Here is an 18,764-nt window from a genome sequence, read left to right as displayed (position 1 = left end):
GTGTCAGGAATAATAATAATATAAAAATCTCCTGACACAGCATAGAGATATGTCATATTAAAAGACCTCTATAACTTAGGTCTCAGAGAGGGCACCTTCCTGTTTTTATTTAAAAGCTTTGTCTAAATGAATCTTCCAAGTCAGAGTGAGAAGAACCTGGTCTGGAAGGTCTCAACCATATAATGAAGAAGTAGATGTTCACTAAGGCTCAATCTTAAGTGTGATGCTCTTTGCTGTGAAAGTTAACTCGTCACTGGATGGCTTCCTCCCACAGTAGGCAATGCTCTATATGTTAATGACCTCACAATTTACTGTCACTCTCATAACACAAGGATAACTTAAAGGCAACTTCAACAAGTAATTGATCATGTTTCTTCTTGGGCTTTTAGTAATGGGTTCAAGTTTTTGGCAGAAAGAATTGTTTGTGTACACATTTGCCAAAAACATTCTCTTTGCCCAGATCCTAGTTAAGAATCAAAGTATTATTCCAGTAGCAACAGAAGCCAAGTTCTTCATATTTTACAGAAAACTTACATCCCTTGCACACATTTGTCAACCAAGGGAAAAATGCAAGAGAGCATCGAGTCTCCTTCACACTGTTCTACATTGAACAGTGTGTGGATCATTCTTCATTGATTCACCTTTATCTTGCACTTGTATTTCAAAACCTGATTATGGGGTCTCAAGTATACAGCTCTGTAAGGCAGCATAATCTGCAATGGTTGGATCCTATTCATAATCAGAGTTTACAGATAGCTACTTGTGCTTTTTCACACATCATCTAATAAAAGTCTTTATGTTGAAGCAAATGAACTGACTCTTTCACTTAGATGGAAACGGTTGTTTCTTAATTACTCTCTGAAAATAAAGTCTCTTTCAGAGCATTCTACATGGACTAGTATCTTTTCTCTGCATTGGGGAAGCTCAATATCACACACACACATCATATTGCCACATGTCCCTTTGCTATGTGTGTTAAAGAGATTATGGAAGCTGTTGACAACGTTACCTACACCAAACATAATGGCATTCCTCCATGATAGGTTTGCACTCCATCCTGAAACCTCTCACTTTGTCAACTAAGAAGTCTCATGTTCATTTTAGACAAATTATGGAACTCTACAACCATGTTATAAATAACTATTTTAATTTCCTAACGTTTCGACCTTCATACTAATGGCTCATGCAAAAAGTTAAGTAACTTTGAGCGCAGTTAGTAGTTGGACAGGAATCAATCATTCTATGTTGTTGGTGCTCTCCCTCGATGAGTCTTTGGATTCCCTGGAGGTGTCACATAATAATAATACTAATAATATTAATAATAATAATAATATCTGGAGTATACACATACACATCTGGAGTATACAGAGACAAGCTGAATTACATTTCACACAGTATTCTAAAAAGACAATGATTTGATTGACGGCTCTTCTACTGACCTCTAGTGAAAATAAAATAAATTAATTAATTAATTTTAAAAAACTACATCAAAGCTATATTCCATTTAAGATGATATCAGAGAAATATTCTTTCATATAGATGATAGTTTTGTTAACAATGATGTCCTTATTTAACATGAGAATTGTTATATTAGATTTAAAATCCTGGATTACCTATGGTCCTATTTATAGTTAAGTCTTAGGTTGAAAGGTTAAGTGAGTAGAATATGTGCCTTCCATATTCTTGGGATTTTTAGACCATCATTATTGTTAAGATTAAGGTGGTTGATAAGAATCTCACAGGCTTCCTCAAATTTACGTTCATACCATGTTTTGGTGTGATGTAAACAACAGGTGCTTTTCCAGTCAATTCTATGTAAAGTGTTCAGGGCATGATCAGAAAGGCCAGCTTTACCATAGTTATTATATTTAATGTGTCGTTTATGTTCCTTTTGTCTGATAGAAATTGTGTGTCTTGTTTCCCCTATATAGGGTAGATTACAGGTGCAATAAATAGGGTATATTCCAAGGTGGGCCAGCAGAGGGAGTGGGTCTTTGGATGAGTTGAGTAAGCTTTTTAATTTTGCAGGAGGTTTAAAGGTGGCTTTAAGGTTGTATTTCTGTAGTATTCTGTTTATTTTATCTGATGTCCCTTTAATGTATTGAATGGTTACAGTTCAGTTTTAATTGTAGTCTAGTTTATCTTTGTTCTTTATTGAGGTCTTGTAGAAAATTTTGTTGATAGTGTTTTGGCTGTAACTATTTTTTAGGAAAGTTTGGCTGATAACTTTAAATTCATCTTTAAGTGCTTTTTCATTGGAGCAAATCTTGAAAGCCCTGTTTTTTAGAGTATTAATGACATTTAGTTTTTGTGTTGGGTGGTGGTAGGAGTTTATGTGTATATATTGGCTAGTATGTGTCGGTTTCCAGTAAACAGTGAAGGAAAGACTAAAAACCGACTGTTCTTTACAGGCAATCTCCTCTCATGTGTACATCCACTGCTTTGTGAGATTCTACAACTGTTGTTCAAAATGTAATTCCTTAATTTTGATGTTTGGCTATGTTGGATTCCCAGACACATTGAAATTGGGGACAATGAGACTGTAGTTATTGCTGCTATAACTGCTCATACTTTCTGCATACTATATGTCATTCCTATACAGATTACAGCCAGTTCATAAGATCTTAACTAATTATCCAATGGCAGTCATCTTGCAAGAAGCATTGACAAATAAACTGCATGAGATTCATCCCACTATTAAGCATTGGCAGTCTTGTCAATGTAGAAACATAAGAGAAGTTGTTCTTGCTAGACTCCATATAGGTCATTGTCATTTAATACATTCTTAGCTGCTGAGGACTGATGACCCACCAATGTGTGAACAATGCTTGCCATTTCTAGTTGAGTACCAATACTGAAGTTAAGAACAGAATGAAACTTTTACTCATCTGGCCAAGCCATATACATTCAGACAGGTCTTATCATACTCAGACAAATTGTATGAAGTTTATAACTTTTTACAAAAAAAAAAAATAATTTATACAAAGACATTTGATTATAAATTCTATTAATGTGTACACACAGATCACTTAATCGCCGAACTTTGTATAGTTTCTATTATATTCGGCTAAGAAACGATATGGGAGGTAATATCCCTTAACTTAAACACTTAACTTTATTTTTCTAAAACTTGATTTATGTATATAACATGTTATTTACTAATTTATCTCTTTATTACTATATATATTATCTTGAGTACTGCTTGAAACTTTGGTTTGGTGCAGTATTATTATGTGGAACTACAAGGGGGGTGATTATGAAGAGCTCAGGAGACAGCTTGCAGGTGTAGCATGGAATGAGGAGTTAGCTGGAAAAGAGATCAATGCAGCTTGAGGGATTTTCAAAAACTACTTAGTAGATGCAATGTCTAAATGTATACCACGGGTGAGAAGGTTAAATAAGTTAGGTGTGAGATGGATGAATAAAGAGATTAAGCATGCAATACAGAGAAAAAGGGCATTGTGGAGGCAGCATAAGAGAAGTGGAACTAACCAATTTCATGAGTTCTACAAAGACCAGGCAAGGAGAGTGACTTGGTTGGTGAGAGTAGCTAAAGAGAGGTATGAACAGCAGTTAGCTAATGAAGCTAAAAAGAATCCTAGGGAGTTCTTTCGATATGTAGCCAGCAAAAGAAAGAATGAATATGGAAGGATGACATTGATTGGAGGAAATGGTATAAAGACAGCTGTTGCAGAATGTGTGGTGGAGATACTTAATGAGCAGTTCATAAAGATCTTTCAATCTTGTGAATGTGACTTCATGGAGAGATTAAGAGCAGTTGATGATGGGGAGGAGAGACTGACTGTAAGTGAGCAAGAGGTGTTTGGGGAGTTGAGTAAACTAGATGTAAATAAGGCTGTGGGACTTGATAATATATCACCGCGTATTCTGAAGGAATGTGCCAGAGAGTTGACACCTGCCTTGACATATTTTTTTAATACGAGTCTTGCACTTGGTCAAGTCCCTAAAGAGTGGAAGGAGGGCAAGATTGTGCCACTTCATAAAGGAGGTGATCGAACTCAAGCATCAAACTATAGGCCTATCTGTGTGTCGGGTGTTGTGGTTAAGTTGTTGGAGAAGCTTGTGAGAACTAGAATCCAGAGTTGGGTTGACAACAATGGTATAATCTTTGATGGACAGCATGGATTTGCTAAAGGGAGGTCGTGTTTTAGTAATCTACTTACTTATTACAATAAAGTGACTGCTTCCTTGGACAGAGGAGAAGGATACACAGTAATATACTTGGATTTCGCAAAAGCTTTTGATAGAGTGCCTCATGATAAGTTGACAGTCAAACTAGAGCAGATGGGGTTGGATATTAGATTAGTGCATTGGATTGGAGACTGGCTATCTGATAGGTATCAACAAGTTGTGTATGGGGGTGCAATATCCAGGAAAAGGAAAGTCACTAGTGGAGTGCCTCAGGGATCTGTTTTAGGGCCATTACTATTTAACTTGTATATTAATGATATTGGCGAAGATTTGGATGGAGATATTCAGTTGTTTGCAGATGATGCAAAGTTGGGAAGAACCATAAAGAGTAGTGAAGATGTTGTGGCCTTGCAAGAAGACTTGAATAAATTGAGTGATTGGGCAAGCAAATGGGGGTGTGAGTTCAATGTTGCAAAATGTAAGGTTTTAAAATTTGGAAAACAAAGATGGGATGCAGAATTTATGCTTGGTAAGAATATATTGTTGGAAGTAGAGGAAATAAGAGATCTGGGAGTGATAGTGGATAAGGATCTAAAATTTAGGGGTCACATCGCCAAAATTGTGAAGACAACACAAAGACTTCTGGGAATGATGAGGAGGACACTGACGTGTAGAAGTAGGGAGATTCTTGTTCCATTGTATAAGGCTTTGATTAGGCCACACATGGACTATTGTGCCCAGATTTGGTCACCTGGTTTTCAGAAGGATGAAGAGATGTTGGAAAGGGTCCAAAGGCGACTGACTAAGGTAGTTTCTGACCTCTGGAATGTCGAGTATGAGGAAAGATTGAAAAGATGTAATTTGCAGAGACTAGTGGAGAGAAGGAAGAGGGGAGATATGATAGAGACCTACAAGTTGGTAAGGGGTTGCTATAGGATCAATGGTGGAGAAGTTCTACAGCGAATAGTGGGAGATCAGGGGAGAACCAGAGGTCATTATTTCCATTTTTAAATTCTTATGGAGCATTAATCTTTATGACTATATACAGGGTGTTCGGGATAAATTTGACAGTTTCGTAAGGAAAAAGAAAATCTTCTTTGTATCTATTAAATTTAATGAATTGACAAAAAAACATTACAGGCAGAGTTGATTACAATACTATCAACAAGATTTACTCAAAATAACCACCATTAGCATCGATCACAGCTTCAATTCTGCTTCGGAACCTCGAACAAGCTGATGCTACAGTCTCCCTGGGAAGGGCCGCAAAAACCGTTTTAATTTTATCCATTAACTGGGCTTTTGTATTACTGGAAGTGCGATTGGTGTCTTTTTCAACTGCGCCCCATACAAAATAATCCATGGGGTTAAGGTCTGGGGAGTTTGGAGGCCAAACATTTGGACTGGTGAAGTCGTAGAAATTTTCAGACAACCATTTTTGACTTTTCCCAGAGGTGTGGCAAGGGGCCGAATCCTGCTGCCATACATACGGCCTACCATTGGCTACCCTTGTTATCCAGGGCTTGACTACAGTTAGCAACTCCACGAACAAAGCCCGAATTCCAATGCCAGGGTTCTTCAACACCTGTTCCTGCAGATTTGCGAGGAATTCTGCTGTACGAACGCAATCAGATCGTCTGCTAGGGATCTTTCTTCTTGCTACATCCTCGTAGTCACCATTGCAAGTCTCTAGTTCATGCCTGATTGTTTTTACTGTATTCAGGGAGCATTGGGCAGCAGTCGTAATATCCTTATTTTGATGGCGGGCACGAATCATCATGATATAAGTTATTCTCTTCCATGATTCAGGTGGGTTCCAGCTATCCATCCTTTCTGACATCTTGTATATGAATGAAGAAGGGTCCAAACTTTTAAATGAAGAGAAGTGTGTGTTAATACATGTAACTTACGGAAAAATATAATTAATTATAAATATGTCAAATTTATCCCGAACACCCTGTATATATTATGCACATATTATAAATATTAATTTCATAAGTTCAACTTGCTCTACAAAAGATTTTAATACTTGGTTTATTTGTGTATGTTTTTATGAAAATTTTACACTTGTTTTTCTACACCTTCTGCTTTTGTTTTTCTACACTGATCTAATTTTTATATCTGTTTATGTTCTTTTATTTATTTATCACATTGTGTACTGCTGAGACATGTTTTGGCACAGTAGAACCATAGCTGTCCTTGTGCCATTAAACCCAAAGTCAAACTGATCTCTGATGTTTATTGACTTAACAATCTATTCACCATCTGTTATCCTGGTATTTTTTTTTTATTTTGTTTTTTTTTTGGTGGCAAGTAGAAAATAATATGTATATGTAGAAAATAATAATATCTGTGGAAGTGATCATTTTTCCATAATGTCCAATCTCTTACATGTTCAACCATGTGCTCCATCACAGATATTGCAAAGGAAACTAGGTTAAGCTGACTGAATAAATTTTCATCTTTTGAGATATCTGATTCTGCAAACATTAAACTTTCCTTCTATCTGCTTCACAGATAGAAGGAAAGTTTAAAATCAGAGTGTTGATTCACTGCTTCATTACAAGTTACCAACAGCAAAACCCAAAATACTGAGTGTCTTGTGAATAAAGAATGTGCAACATCCAAGAAATTGAAAAACAAAACTTTGGATATCTTCCATGGATGTCCACCTTACAAAACTAAATTGCTTTCACACAGTCTCATTCTCATGAGCAATACATCCACTATTGGTTTCATGATGACTATTGAATCTATTCTGTATTCTATAACTAGAACAACCAACTCCAAACTGGTCTGGGGTAAAATCCAAAAAGAGGAATTGGAGGACACTCTCTTGAAGTGATCTAACACAGGCAGGAATACAGATGTGGATTCATGCCCACAGAGGAAAATCCAAATCTCAAAAGCACTAGAAACCACCAGTTGATAGTGGTGGTAGTGGTTTTCCTTATTTCCTTTCTTCCTTATTGAAAGCTTGAAGTGGCCAGAAAACTTGGTTGGATAATCCAGAGGAAAAACACCAATTACTTTCTCGACGTTTTTTTCAGTACTTAGTGTGAGAGATTTTTTAGAATTATTTGAAACATCACAAAGAGATCCAACATTTCTTCTTTTCAAAGGTACTAACCATTTGACCAACCAGGCCTTGGAAGCTAAGTGGTTAGGGTATGTGAATTCCAATCATGCCATAAGCATGGATGTTTATGATTGCTTCAAGATGGGAGATGAGTTTCATCACCTGGTGTGAGACTACTGCCTCTTATTGGAGACCTAATGTGACTTGAAAAAGTTCAAGTGTTGTGTTTGTTAGCTAGAGCAGGGTTTCTAGACTATGTAAAAATAAATAAACACAAAAAGTATTTTTATACTTTTATTTTTTTTATATATATATTTTTATTTTTTATAATAAATGACATGGAATATATATATATTCCATGTCTCTCCCTATTTCAACTTAATTTGAACAAAACCATGAACCACAGATCAAACAATAAGAAATATGTTACAAATGAATAAAGACATGCTTCCCAAAACCTTCTATCTTCACTTCACAGATATTACACAGTCTTGCCTTAAATACTTTTACAACTTCTACACACCGCCACACTGTCCATAGAATTGTGTGAGTCCAGTTCCATTAGTAGTGCTGTGTGCAGCCAACATTCGTGTTTATCAATACAGCTGGACAACTCACTCTCTATTGATAAACACGAATGTTGGCTGCACACAGCACTACTAATGGAACTGGACTCACACAATTCTATGGGCAGTGTGGCAGTGTGCAGAAGTTGTAAAAGTATTTAAGGCAAGACTGTGTAATATCTGTGAAGTGAAGATAGAAGGTTTTGGGAAGCATGTCTTTATTCATTTGTAACATATTTCTTATTGTTTGATCTGTGGTTCATGGTTTTGTTCAAATTAAGTTGAAATAGGGAGAGACATGGAATATATATATATTCCATGTCATTTATTATAAAAAATAAAAATATATATATAAAAAAAATAAAAGTATAAAAATACTTTTTGTGTTTATTTATTTTTACATAGTCTAGAAACCCTGCTCTAGCTAACAAACACAACACTTAAACGTTTTCAAGTCACATTAGGCCTCCAATAAGAGGCAGTAGTCTCACACCAGGTGATGAAACTCATCTCCTGGTTATGAGAACTGTGTAACAGCTGTAATAGCATTTCACAAGGATGGAATGCAGCCACCTGTTACTTTCACCATGCTAAAAACACTCAGGATCAGAAAGGTGTTTGTGTATCAAACTATGCATCTGAGAACCAAAAAAACAGATCAACCACACTGCGGTTAGGATGCAACAGCTTATTATGAGGGTTGTGAAGACACACCTACACCGTAATCCTATGAGAACACAGAAAGTGATGTCGCAAGAGATAAACATTTTGCAGAGAACGATGTCATGTGTACTAACTGATGACCTGGGGGGTGGGGCAGAGAGATTATCATTGTTCTACTGAACACTTCCTAACACACAAATCAAAGGCACTTCTCTGGCTGTATGCAAACAACAAACACAGAGATATCCTTTTCACAAATGAGAAGATTTTTTATTGGAAAGTCATTTAACTCTCAAAACGATTGGGTATATATATCCCAGATGCTCACACAACATGTGCCATAGCACCCAAGATTCAGAGAGATGATCACCCTGCTACAGTGATGGTTTGGTGTATTGTGTGTGTGTAGGGGGGGGGATCCAAGTTGCATGTAAGAAAGGGGTCAAAACCTCTGCCAAAGTGCATCAAGATGCCTTGCTGGAACTTGTGGTATGGCCCCTGAACAACACCTTGTTTCACGTCAGACAGTGACCTTCCAACAGGACTCAGCCCCTGCATACAAGGTGAGGACTACACAACAGTAATTGGAGGCAAATGTGCCTGACCACATATCATCATCTGATTGGCTGTCTGAATTCCCAATCTGAATTCATTGGACATCAAATTGTGGTTGGAGCTTGAAAGGTTATCATGCAAGAAATGACATCCGTGAATTGTCAGCCTGAAGGTGGATTTGGAGTGTGCGGGGACAGTGTTTCTGTTGGATGTTGTGCACCATCAATATGTGGCCTCACAGACTTTGGATGTGCATGAAAGCAGAAAGGCGACATTTTGAGCATTGAGTGCTGCTATATGCATGTTATACATGTGATTTGTATATGCTGAAAGCTGTAAATGATTTACTGACAGATTAAAAGTTTATGTGCTGTTCAAGTTGTAACAATATTTATGGCTAGACTAGATATATGTGGTCTTAGCTCTATTCTCAGTTATGTTTATTTCTTATTATTATTAAAACACTTAAGGAATTGAACAACGTAGTTAAGAATATAAATTAAATTATACTTTAATAAATATTTCTGATATTTCGGCAACGTCACGTTGCTATCTTCTAAAGGAACTTACAGAAAAGGCACGTGCATGTAGGCACTACAACACAGTAACTGAGAATGAAGAGATGAAGCTATTGTTCTCCTAAAAGTCCTATGGTGCCCTCTAGCGGGCTAAGTAGGTGTTCTTGGCCGTTGGGCTGAAGGTCTGCTGCTGGTGTTTTAATAATGCATAACCAACGTATAAGCCTGTCTACGAGTATGTTTATTTCTATCCAGTGTCTTGAAACGAACATAATTTCAGCTATTTCGAGTGCTGCACTTCTCAGTTTTATAAATTTTACATTCTTTGACTCTTTTTTTTTTTTTTTGTCTTAAAATGGCATTTTCTCTGATGTGTAACAAATAAGAACATATCAGTCTTAGAAAATTATCCAATCCTTCTATTATCCAAACTTCCCGTTCTGATAATTGAAGGTTCAGATAAATGATTGATTACTATATATCAGTAATTTTTGCAGGCTTATTGCATATCCAGTGCACACTTTAGCTGATGACATTTTAATGTGCTGCTCTTTTTAAATCTTGCATTACACAAATCACTATAACTTCTAAAATCCTAATTTCTGATCTACAAATCTTTCTTCGGATGCTAATTATCTTGTTCATTATTATATAGTAAAACACTTTGTAGTTACTAATGTATATAATCAAAAGGTTTCGATTTGCATAAGTAAAATATTAAAATGGAGGATGTTATGGATCCAGCCATATTTTATAGCTAAATATAGAAAGAAACGTAAGAAAAGTTTCAAATTACCAGATTGCTTATGAAATAAGCTCTTTTCTTAAGTTTCTATATTTGTCTATAAAATATGGCTGGATTCATAATCTCTTTATGAATCTGATTTTCCATTTCAGTCATTTCCGACAATAGGTAACTTTTTAGTCATTGGCCACAAAGTATTCATGGTGAGATTTTTACAGGGTAGTTCACCATTGCTTTCCCCAACCCCCCAATTTATTTATCCGGGCTCGTGACCAGCACATGGCTGGGACGTATTCATGACTGTAATCTATGTGTGTTCACAGGGCTGGTCTGCCTTGAGACAAGCTAACTCACCTTTAGTCCAAAGAGACCAGATAAAGGTTCCTCACATCATTGACTGGAATCAAATCCAGGTCTTTCTTACCTATGGGATTCATCTATACTGAATGAGCTATGGAGGCGCTTGCTTGTAGAAGACTTTGTGAAATTCTTGTCTCAGTTATCTAAGGGATATAAAGAGAAGATACCACCACCTGATCTCACGCTTGGTTTATCGACCACACCATTTCCACCATCCTCAAATCCCGACCTGGTAATATCCAACCATTTTGGGAAGAAACATTGCTTTTCTATTTAAAAAAAAAAAATGGGAAATATAGTACCAGCATTTAGTTACACATCATAATTTGAAACTACCATGCCAATGCATTCCATGTTTCCAAAACATTTATAAAACTCAATAGTTTTGTCCTGAATATATATATATATATAGGTTTTTTGACTAATGTTAAATGATTGGCAGTTACTTCCGTTTCTAGTAACTGGATTATATTACTATGTACCACGAATTTCTCATTATTTTACTCTTGCACAATAACAGTAAAATTGTGCAAAGTATGTAAATAATGACGAGTATCTTCTACTTTTTGCACTCATGCAGGTGAATCTAGAATCTACTTGCTTGCTTATCTCTCCAAGTGAATAAAAGAGAAAACCAATCATATTTTAAGATGCTCCACTATCCCAATTAGTGTAGTAGACTGAGCATCTTCAAAACATGAAAAATGAATATCCATCAATACACTGTTAGAAGATTAGGTGTATTGGAAAAATGAAAGAAAAATATCCAAGCGAAACTCTCCCATCCCCTTTACCCGATTCACCACTATTTCATGGTTCAGTTTCAAACTCGCAGAACAGATTTTTCTGTCCCTTCAATCATTCATTCTGCTGATGTGTTTAAGGACAATCTTTTCTTTACAACAGATCTTCTGTAAACCCAAACAGGTTTCTTCTTTCTGCTCAACTTTCTATGTGATTAATATACTGTTGCACAGTTTTTCATTTATGGGATTATCATTAATAAAAAAAAAATCTTCTATTATTAACATTCTAGATAATTCAGGAATACTTAGTTCTCAATTTTGTAACTGCAAAATGAACAATCTGAATGTGATACGAAAACTAAATGTCATTATTTTCAGCACACTTCAATTACTGCATGACAGCCAAACCTTTTCAGATCCTTTCAACTGTGTAGATGTGTTTTTACCTTCATGACATGAGGACCTTTCATCGACAAAGTGCCAAACAGTATTTGGTAGAATAGAGAAATGTTCACCATCATTAATATAGAAGTGTAGTAAATATGTTTATTTTACCTGTAACTTAAATTTATATATTTCACTACAGAAACTCTACTTTGCTACTTTTTAGGTTCTAATACTACAGGAAAGCAAGGCAGCTCACCAACTTTCATTGATTCAAAAGATGGAAAGTCATCCCAGCATTCTTCTCCTCTTCATGCCGGTAGACAAGGCAGTGCATGGGAAACGCTAGTATTGTTTGCAGTTAATCTTTCCAGGCTTAATGTGCATATGAATATGGGAAATGTCATGGGAAATACGACGTAAATATATTTGTTAGAAGTTAACACACTATTCGATATGTGGATTAATAATTTTTGATATATAGGTATCCCTTGATGTACGCGATTAATTAATCCCTCAATGTTGCCGCATATATCAAAATTGCATTAATCAAATATAATAATCAATGGTAAAAATTACAATTCGTCCATGATCAATTAGTGTATTAATAATTTGTTTTATATGGTACTCTTTTAGGAAAGATAAAAAATGAATGCAAAGTAAATGTTTAATAAATGCTTGTACCTACATTAGTTACTGCAATTTTTTTATTAAAAAAGTTATCAAGAGCCGTTTGAACAGTTTTAGTTTTTTTCTTATCTGCATAAATTCTACAATAACAAGCAAAATGACCCTCTAGACCTCGGCAAACAAACATTCTTCAATTACCATTTGGATCTATAGCCATTACTTGTTGCTTAAGCAATTCTAAACTGCAAAATATTCCATCCAGTTCTTTGATTGTTATCTCCTTTGGAACCTCATCTTCACATTCCATTTGTTCATTGTCTTCACATGTGTGTTATTGTTCAATTTCAAGAAGATCGTTGTTACTGAAATCTTTTGAATTTGAATTCAATAATTCTTTAACATCTTCTGCATCAAAACCAAGGTCTTCACCAATTGCAACGATTTCTTCGACCGCGTTGTTCACAGGATTTTGAAAATCACCTAAGTCATTAGCGCATTCTGGCAAAAGTTTTTCCAAACAGCTCTCATGCAGCTAGAAGACACTTGCTCCCACGAGTCATGAATGTTTTCATTTGCGTGTTTAATGTTAAAAGTTTTCCAAAATTTTCTTAGAGCATAATCACATTTTCTCCCATTGTTATTTCTACTGCCTTTGAGAATGTCTTTTTAAGAAAATAAGCTTTGAAAGTTGCAATGACACCCATGTCCATGGGTTGTAGCAATGATGTCGTATTTGGTGAAAAAAATAAAACTTTCACATTCTCACACAGATCATTAAGGGAATTTGGATGACCAGGCATGTTTTCTAAAAGCAAAAGAGCTTTGAAAGCTAAGTTATTTCTCTTGCAATAAGCTTCAACTGCCAGACAAAAATAAGACTTAAACCAATGTTCGAATAGGCTTTGGGTAACCCACGCCTTCTGATTCACCCACTAAATTACAGGTAAAGAGATCTTGTTACATCCTTTTAAAGCCCTTGGGTTCTGAGTTCGATAGACAAACAGCAGCTTCAATTTAAAATCTCCATTAGCATAACAGTTAAGCGATATTTTGATACTTTATAGCCAGGCTGCACTGCTTCTTTTTTTGATATAAAAGTTCTAGATGGCATTTTTTTCTGTAAAATTTATGAAGAACATAATTTGTAAATACAGCAGAACAATTGGAGCTTGTAATACACCCACTCTTAATGCTTAATGGGAGGAATGACGTCGTCATGCTCACGACTTTCTTTCTCTCAGCCAGGAAACACTCCTCAAGGCTTGCATGTTTTTGCTTGGTAAATTTAAAGGTGCATTAATTAAAACTTTTGCTGCTTATACAAAGGAATTGTCGCAATTAATTTTGCTGCGTTAATCAAATCTCGTGTTAAGCAAGAGATACCTGTATATCTGAACTTTTATTAATATTGTTTCTTTCAGTTTTGCATTACATTTTGCTCACACATAAGAAATTTATTATTATTAATAAAGTCGCTAAGCTTTTAATAAGGTACAAACATCACAGTTGCATAGAGAACAAACAGTCAAGGATAACTTCTTGTATAAATATGAATAATATGAAAATAAAATTTACATTGATAAACATACTGTTGTATCAAAAGAAAGGTTACACCCTACACCTACTTGCAGGAAAATGGATGTAACTAAGTAACATGTGCAAATTTTTTAACTTATAATGTTATTCAGAATTAGATAAGGGTCAATGTTATATAACTGGAAGGAGACCTCCACATAGCCTTGAAAAAGAATGATGAGAACTAACTGGAACATCTGACCTAATATCCAATAACCTTCCATTATTAGGCATCTACCTAGATACAAATAAATAAGAATGGGCTGACAATTTGGGATTCAACAAACCAAATTGTATATTCTTATTGGCTTAAACCAAAACAAAATGATGCTACAGACATGATCAATTTCATGTCAACTGGGACTAGGCCATGAATAGATCACAGTGGTCTTACACATTCTTTTCTGTTGAGAGCTGATGATTCACTCTGTGTGAACAATGCACACTCATCTTAACCATTTACTATGAGTCTGGTGGAGTGTCAGCACTTCACTCGAGAAAAAAATTATATTTTTTTCTAATCTGGCAGAGCCATATACACTCAAGAAGATATATCATGTCAGACTCTGACAAAATTGAATGAAGTTTTTAGCCATTTAAAGGAATTAATTTATACAAATACATTTGATTATAAATGTAATTTACAATTTTATTTATTCATTTATTTATAATTTATACAGCACTGATCAATTTTTCAAATTTGTTTTCTTTACATGTTATTTACTTATAAAGCTATTCATTTTATTATCTTCTGCACTGCTGTAGTCATTGTAATGGCAATGACCTTTGGCTGTCCTCACACTCATGAGCCAATCAAATATCAAACTTAGTTAAACACCGGCCTGGTTGGCCAAGTAGTTAGCATGTCCACTCTCCAGCCATTTGAATCTGCAGCCAAAAGGCTGCGGGTTCAAATCCTGCCAGGGCATGGATGTTTATGATTGTCTGTGAAAATACTAGTGGTGGTGGGCAGTAGATGATGATGGTCATTGCAGTTCATTGTAGTTGGTGGATTGAGTGGTAGAGACAGAGTTGTAGAGTAGTTGCCCTCCCTTGATGAGTCTTTGGACTCCCTGGAAGTGTCACATGATAATAATAATAAAATAATAAAAGCCTTGTTATTTTATTAGGAAACCAGTGTGCAAATGATGAATTGTCAGTTATCAGAAATGGCATATGAATTGGAACTACAAGGTTTTGATACAATTGTTATTACTAAAAAAAGAAAACAAAAAAAAACAGGTGAAATTCTTTTAAATAACAGATACAATAATGTTATATTCATACAACCATAATCAGGGAAAGGAAGGAGTAGCTGTGGAATTCAACACTAAACATGGGGATATAATCTTGAATGCAGCTAGTAGAGCGTATCAAGTATCAAGTAGAGCGATCTACTTGATACTTGATACGCTCTAGTATCAAGTAGAGCGATCTGGGTAAAACATCAAAATGGGGAATTGGACAATAAACTTATTTGTACTTATGGTCTCCAATAGAAGGCTCTATGAAAGAAGAAGAGGTGGAATTTTTTGTACCATTAGAGGAGGCAATTGTACAAAAATGAAAAGATAGTTATTATAGATCTAAACAGCAGAGTGGGAAATAAATACCAGACATACAGAAATGTTTTGAGAAATTTTCAAGAAATGAGCAAAGCTAATATTAATGTAGTACTTGCTTGATTACTGTTCAAGAGTACATGGGCTAGTTATTACTAATACCATGTTCCAATGTTTAACTTGGATTTGAGAGCTGAGTTAGAAATAAAAACACTTGATTAAGACTACAGATATGAGAGTCCTGAGAAAGATTAGGGGCATAAACAGATGGCATCAATGGCAATATCATATTAAAAAATGAGGATATTAGGAAAGAACTTGACATTGTTAGCCTCCAGGAATGTGTTAGCAGAAATCTCAGGTGGTATGGTCACTTAAACAGAATGGGAAAGGAAAGATTAGCAAAACAAGTGTTCTCCACAGGTTGGCAGGGTAAAGACCTCGAGGAAGACCAAGATGTAGGTAGATTGATACAGTAAAAAGTGCCTTAGAAGATAGAAATATAATATCTGATAATGCTGGAGTCTTGACATATAGTAGATTGATTTGGAGGAAAATTGTAGATAGGAAGTTAGTAAGGATGTAAGTTTTTCATATAGTACTATCATAATATCCTGTACACCCCTTGAGGGTACATGTCAGGAATTTGATGATGATGATGATGTTCCAATGTAAAGATGTGAGCATATTCATGTAGAGAGAAGCAGCAAATCACATTGACTGTGTTATTGTTGATAGCAATATCTTCATCCTTTTTCAGGACAGAAGAGTATATATGATATTTGAAATAGGAAGTGATCACCATTTAGTTTTGAGCAGGATAAAATTAAATATCATATTGAAAAGAAAAGTGTCTAAGAAACACTTTCTTTTGAAAGTTTCTTGAATTTCAGATGTAAACTTGTGGACTCAAATTTTTCAGATATTATTCAAGAAAATATTAAATAGCTTGAAACACAGACCAAACCTTGGAAACACATCTTTAGACTCTGAGAAAACACTGATTGAGTCAGCCAGAGAGGTATATGGTAAAGTTATGTGCAAGAATGGAAAAATCAATATCAGAACTCCATGCTGAACTCAGGAAGTTAAAGAGGCAGTCATGGAAAACAAGAAAGCAAGTCAGTCGGAATAAGCTCTGAGAAAATAGAGATAAAAATGTAAGAAGGAAAAACAGTGTGCAAAAACAGCTAGAAATAAAGTTTGATGTGGCTACTTTGGTTAGAATATAGAAGATAAATGTCGGAAAGGTGGCAAAAAGGTTCTGGAGGCTGTTCTGAAAAAACTTGGAAATGGAGAAGGACTACTGTAAAGGGAATCAAAAATGATAAAATGGTATGAAAGCTGAAAATAAAGATATTTTGGATATCCATAGTTAAAACTTTGACAGATTACTAGATGAAGCAAGAAGTGATAGAACAGTGGTAGAAAATATTCATGAGGAATGCAACCAGGAATATATATCAATATATGATATTGTCGTGACGTGTTCTCTTGACGTTCGAATCCGCCATCTTGCTAAAAGTCACTTTCATAAAATAAAGGAAAACTAATTGCAAATTAATCACTGATCTAAGGGTAGAGAAATTTCTATTATACTGCACCACTCTATCCTTAGATAAGTCTATATGAATTAGTAGGATTAATTTAAAATTAGTTAGCAGTCTTTTCATTCATTCAGGCCGATGGTTCTATTTTCTTTCTGGGATTCCTGCTATATCCGAATTTTTGTGAACGGTGCAGTAAAAAGAAATTCAGGCAAACACAATATTTAAATTAACAAACAAAACATTTAATATATGGTTATATAACAAATACATGTATTCCACTTTTAAATATGACAACTCAGTCAAGCTAGTACATCAGGTCAAGTCATTCATAATAAATCAATCTTCCAAACTTTCACATACAAATTCACAGTTTCAGAATCACAAAGTTTCCTTACTCAATTTATTACAATAGAATTTCTTATTCAATCAGTTTCCATGTATCTCTCAGCTACACTCTATGATTAACTCATAACAGGCACTAACCACGGCAGATATTATTTCAATGTAACTATATTTTCATCTCTCAGCCTCGATGATATACTACAGTTAAATTAGAAACAGCGCAACGGAACTAATACTTAAATCTTCATACACCGAAATAAACTAATATGACTGTCCTTACCAGAAATAATCTTCAGTACTTCCAATATTTTGTGAGCACACCTTCAAATTATTTTCATTACACTTGCGAAACACATTTATAAGAATTCTCCAAGGTTATAACTAAAACATTACTATTCGCGCTTTATAACTCCAGATAACAACTATAGGGTACATTAATTATTCTTGTTTATCACTCATCCACTAGTTAAACTCCATACAATTCCTCTTATGGTAGCATAGAAATAAGTCGTAATTCTAGACTGACTGGATTTATTCAGAATTCTTCTTTGAATGTCCAGTTCTCTAAATTATCCGACTACGGCATTAATTTCCTTTTATTACCACGGCTGACTTTGCTTTCAGCCAACTATAAGATTCACTTATATAAAAAAATATCTACTCAACTCCTATCCTTAGGAATCTTTTAATTACTTCTACTTCTTTAGTTTACTTCCTTGCTACCTTATAGTTCCAAAGTTCCGTTCCGACTCCCTACTTACTACTACGTATCTATTTTCTCTTCTCCTCTACAAACGCTCCCTTCACACGCGCTCGTTTATTTCCACGCGTCTCTATGACAACCGATAGACGTAAACATTCTCGCGAATGTTACATTAGGTTATATAACTACATTCAGTTATTACATAACATTAACTTTCATGAAAAGAATAAATAGAATATTTGCATTCCAATAAATGCGTAGTTAAATTACAGATATAAGTTCTTACAATATTGACAAAATAATAAATAAAACAGCTTAATAATATTTAATACAGAATCTATTTACCATTAAAACATTTCTTTGATTAAGCAATTAAATATTTGACATAATTAAGGTTATTATATGATATCAATATATCAATTACAATTTATGTATTTACATCAAATAATATTTACAAATATAGTTCTTGTGACGGAAAGTCATGTTGGATTCTGAATCAAATAACATTTATTCTATTTTCTACATAATTAGAATCCAACAATATGTACTTTGCAACCAGTGCCTTAAACACTGATCTCAATACTACCCTTCAGTGGAACAAGGATAATTTAGTCATCTTCAATGCTGCCAAAAT

The 18,764-nt window shown here is 34.9% G+C and overlaps 1 protein-coding gene across 1 annotated transcript in view; it reads left to right on the top strand.

The window, feature by feature from the left end:
* tweek (transmembrane protein KIAA1109 homolog tweek) overlaps positions 1-18,764 on the top strand; it is a 1,221,702-nt gene that overhangs the window by 1,036,439 nt on the left and 166,499 nt on the right. Inside the window, 1 exon segment of the mRNA XM_090406645.1 lies at positions 11,995-12,187. Coding sequence (XP_090262771.1) covers positions 11,995-12,187 — 193 coding nt within the window.

This window comes from Typopeltis vanoorti, chromosome 16, assembly GCF_054136105.1.
Source record: "Typopeltis vanoorti isolate ZY-2024b chromosome 16, IOZ_Tvanoo_1.0, whole genome shotgun sequence".
Lineage (NCBI taxonomy): Eukaryota > Metazoa > Arthropoda > Arachnida > Uropygi > Thelyphonidae > Typopeltis > Typopeltis vanoorti.
Note: the sequence above shows the minus strand (reverse complement) of the source record. Positions and strands in the feature narration are given on the sequence as shown.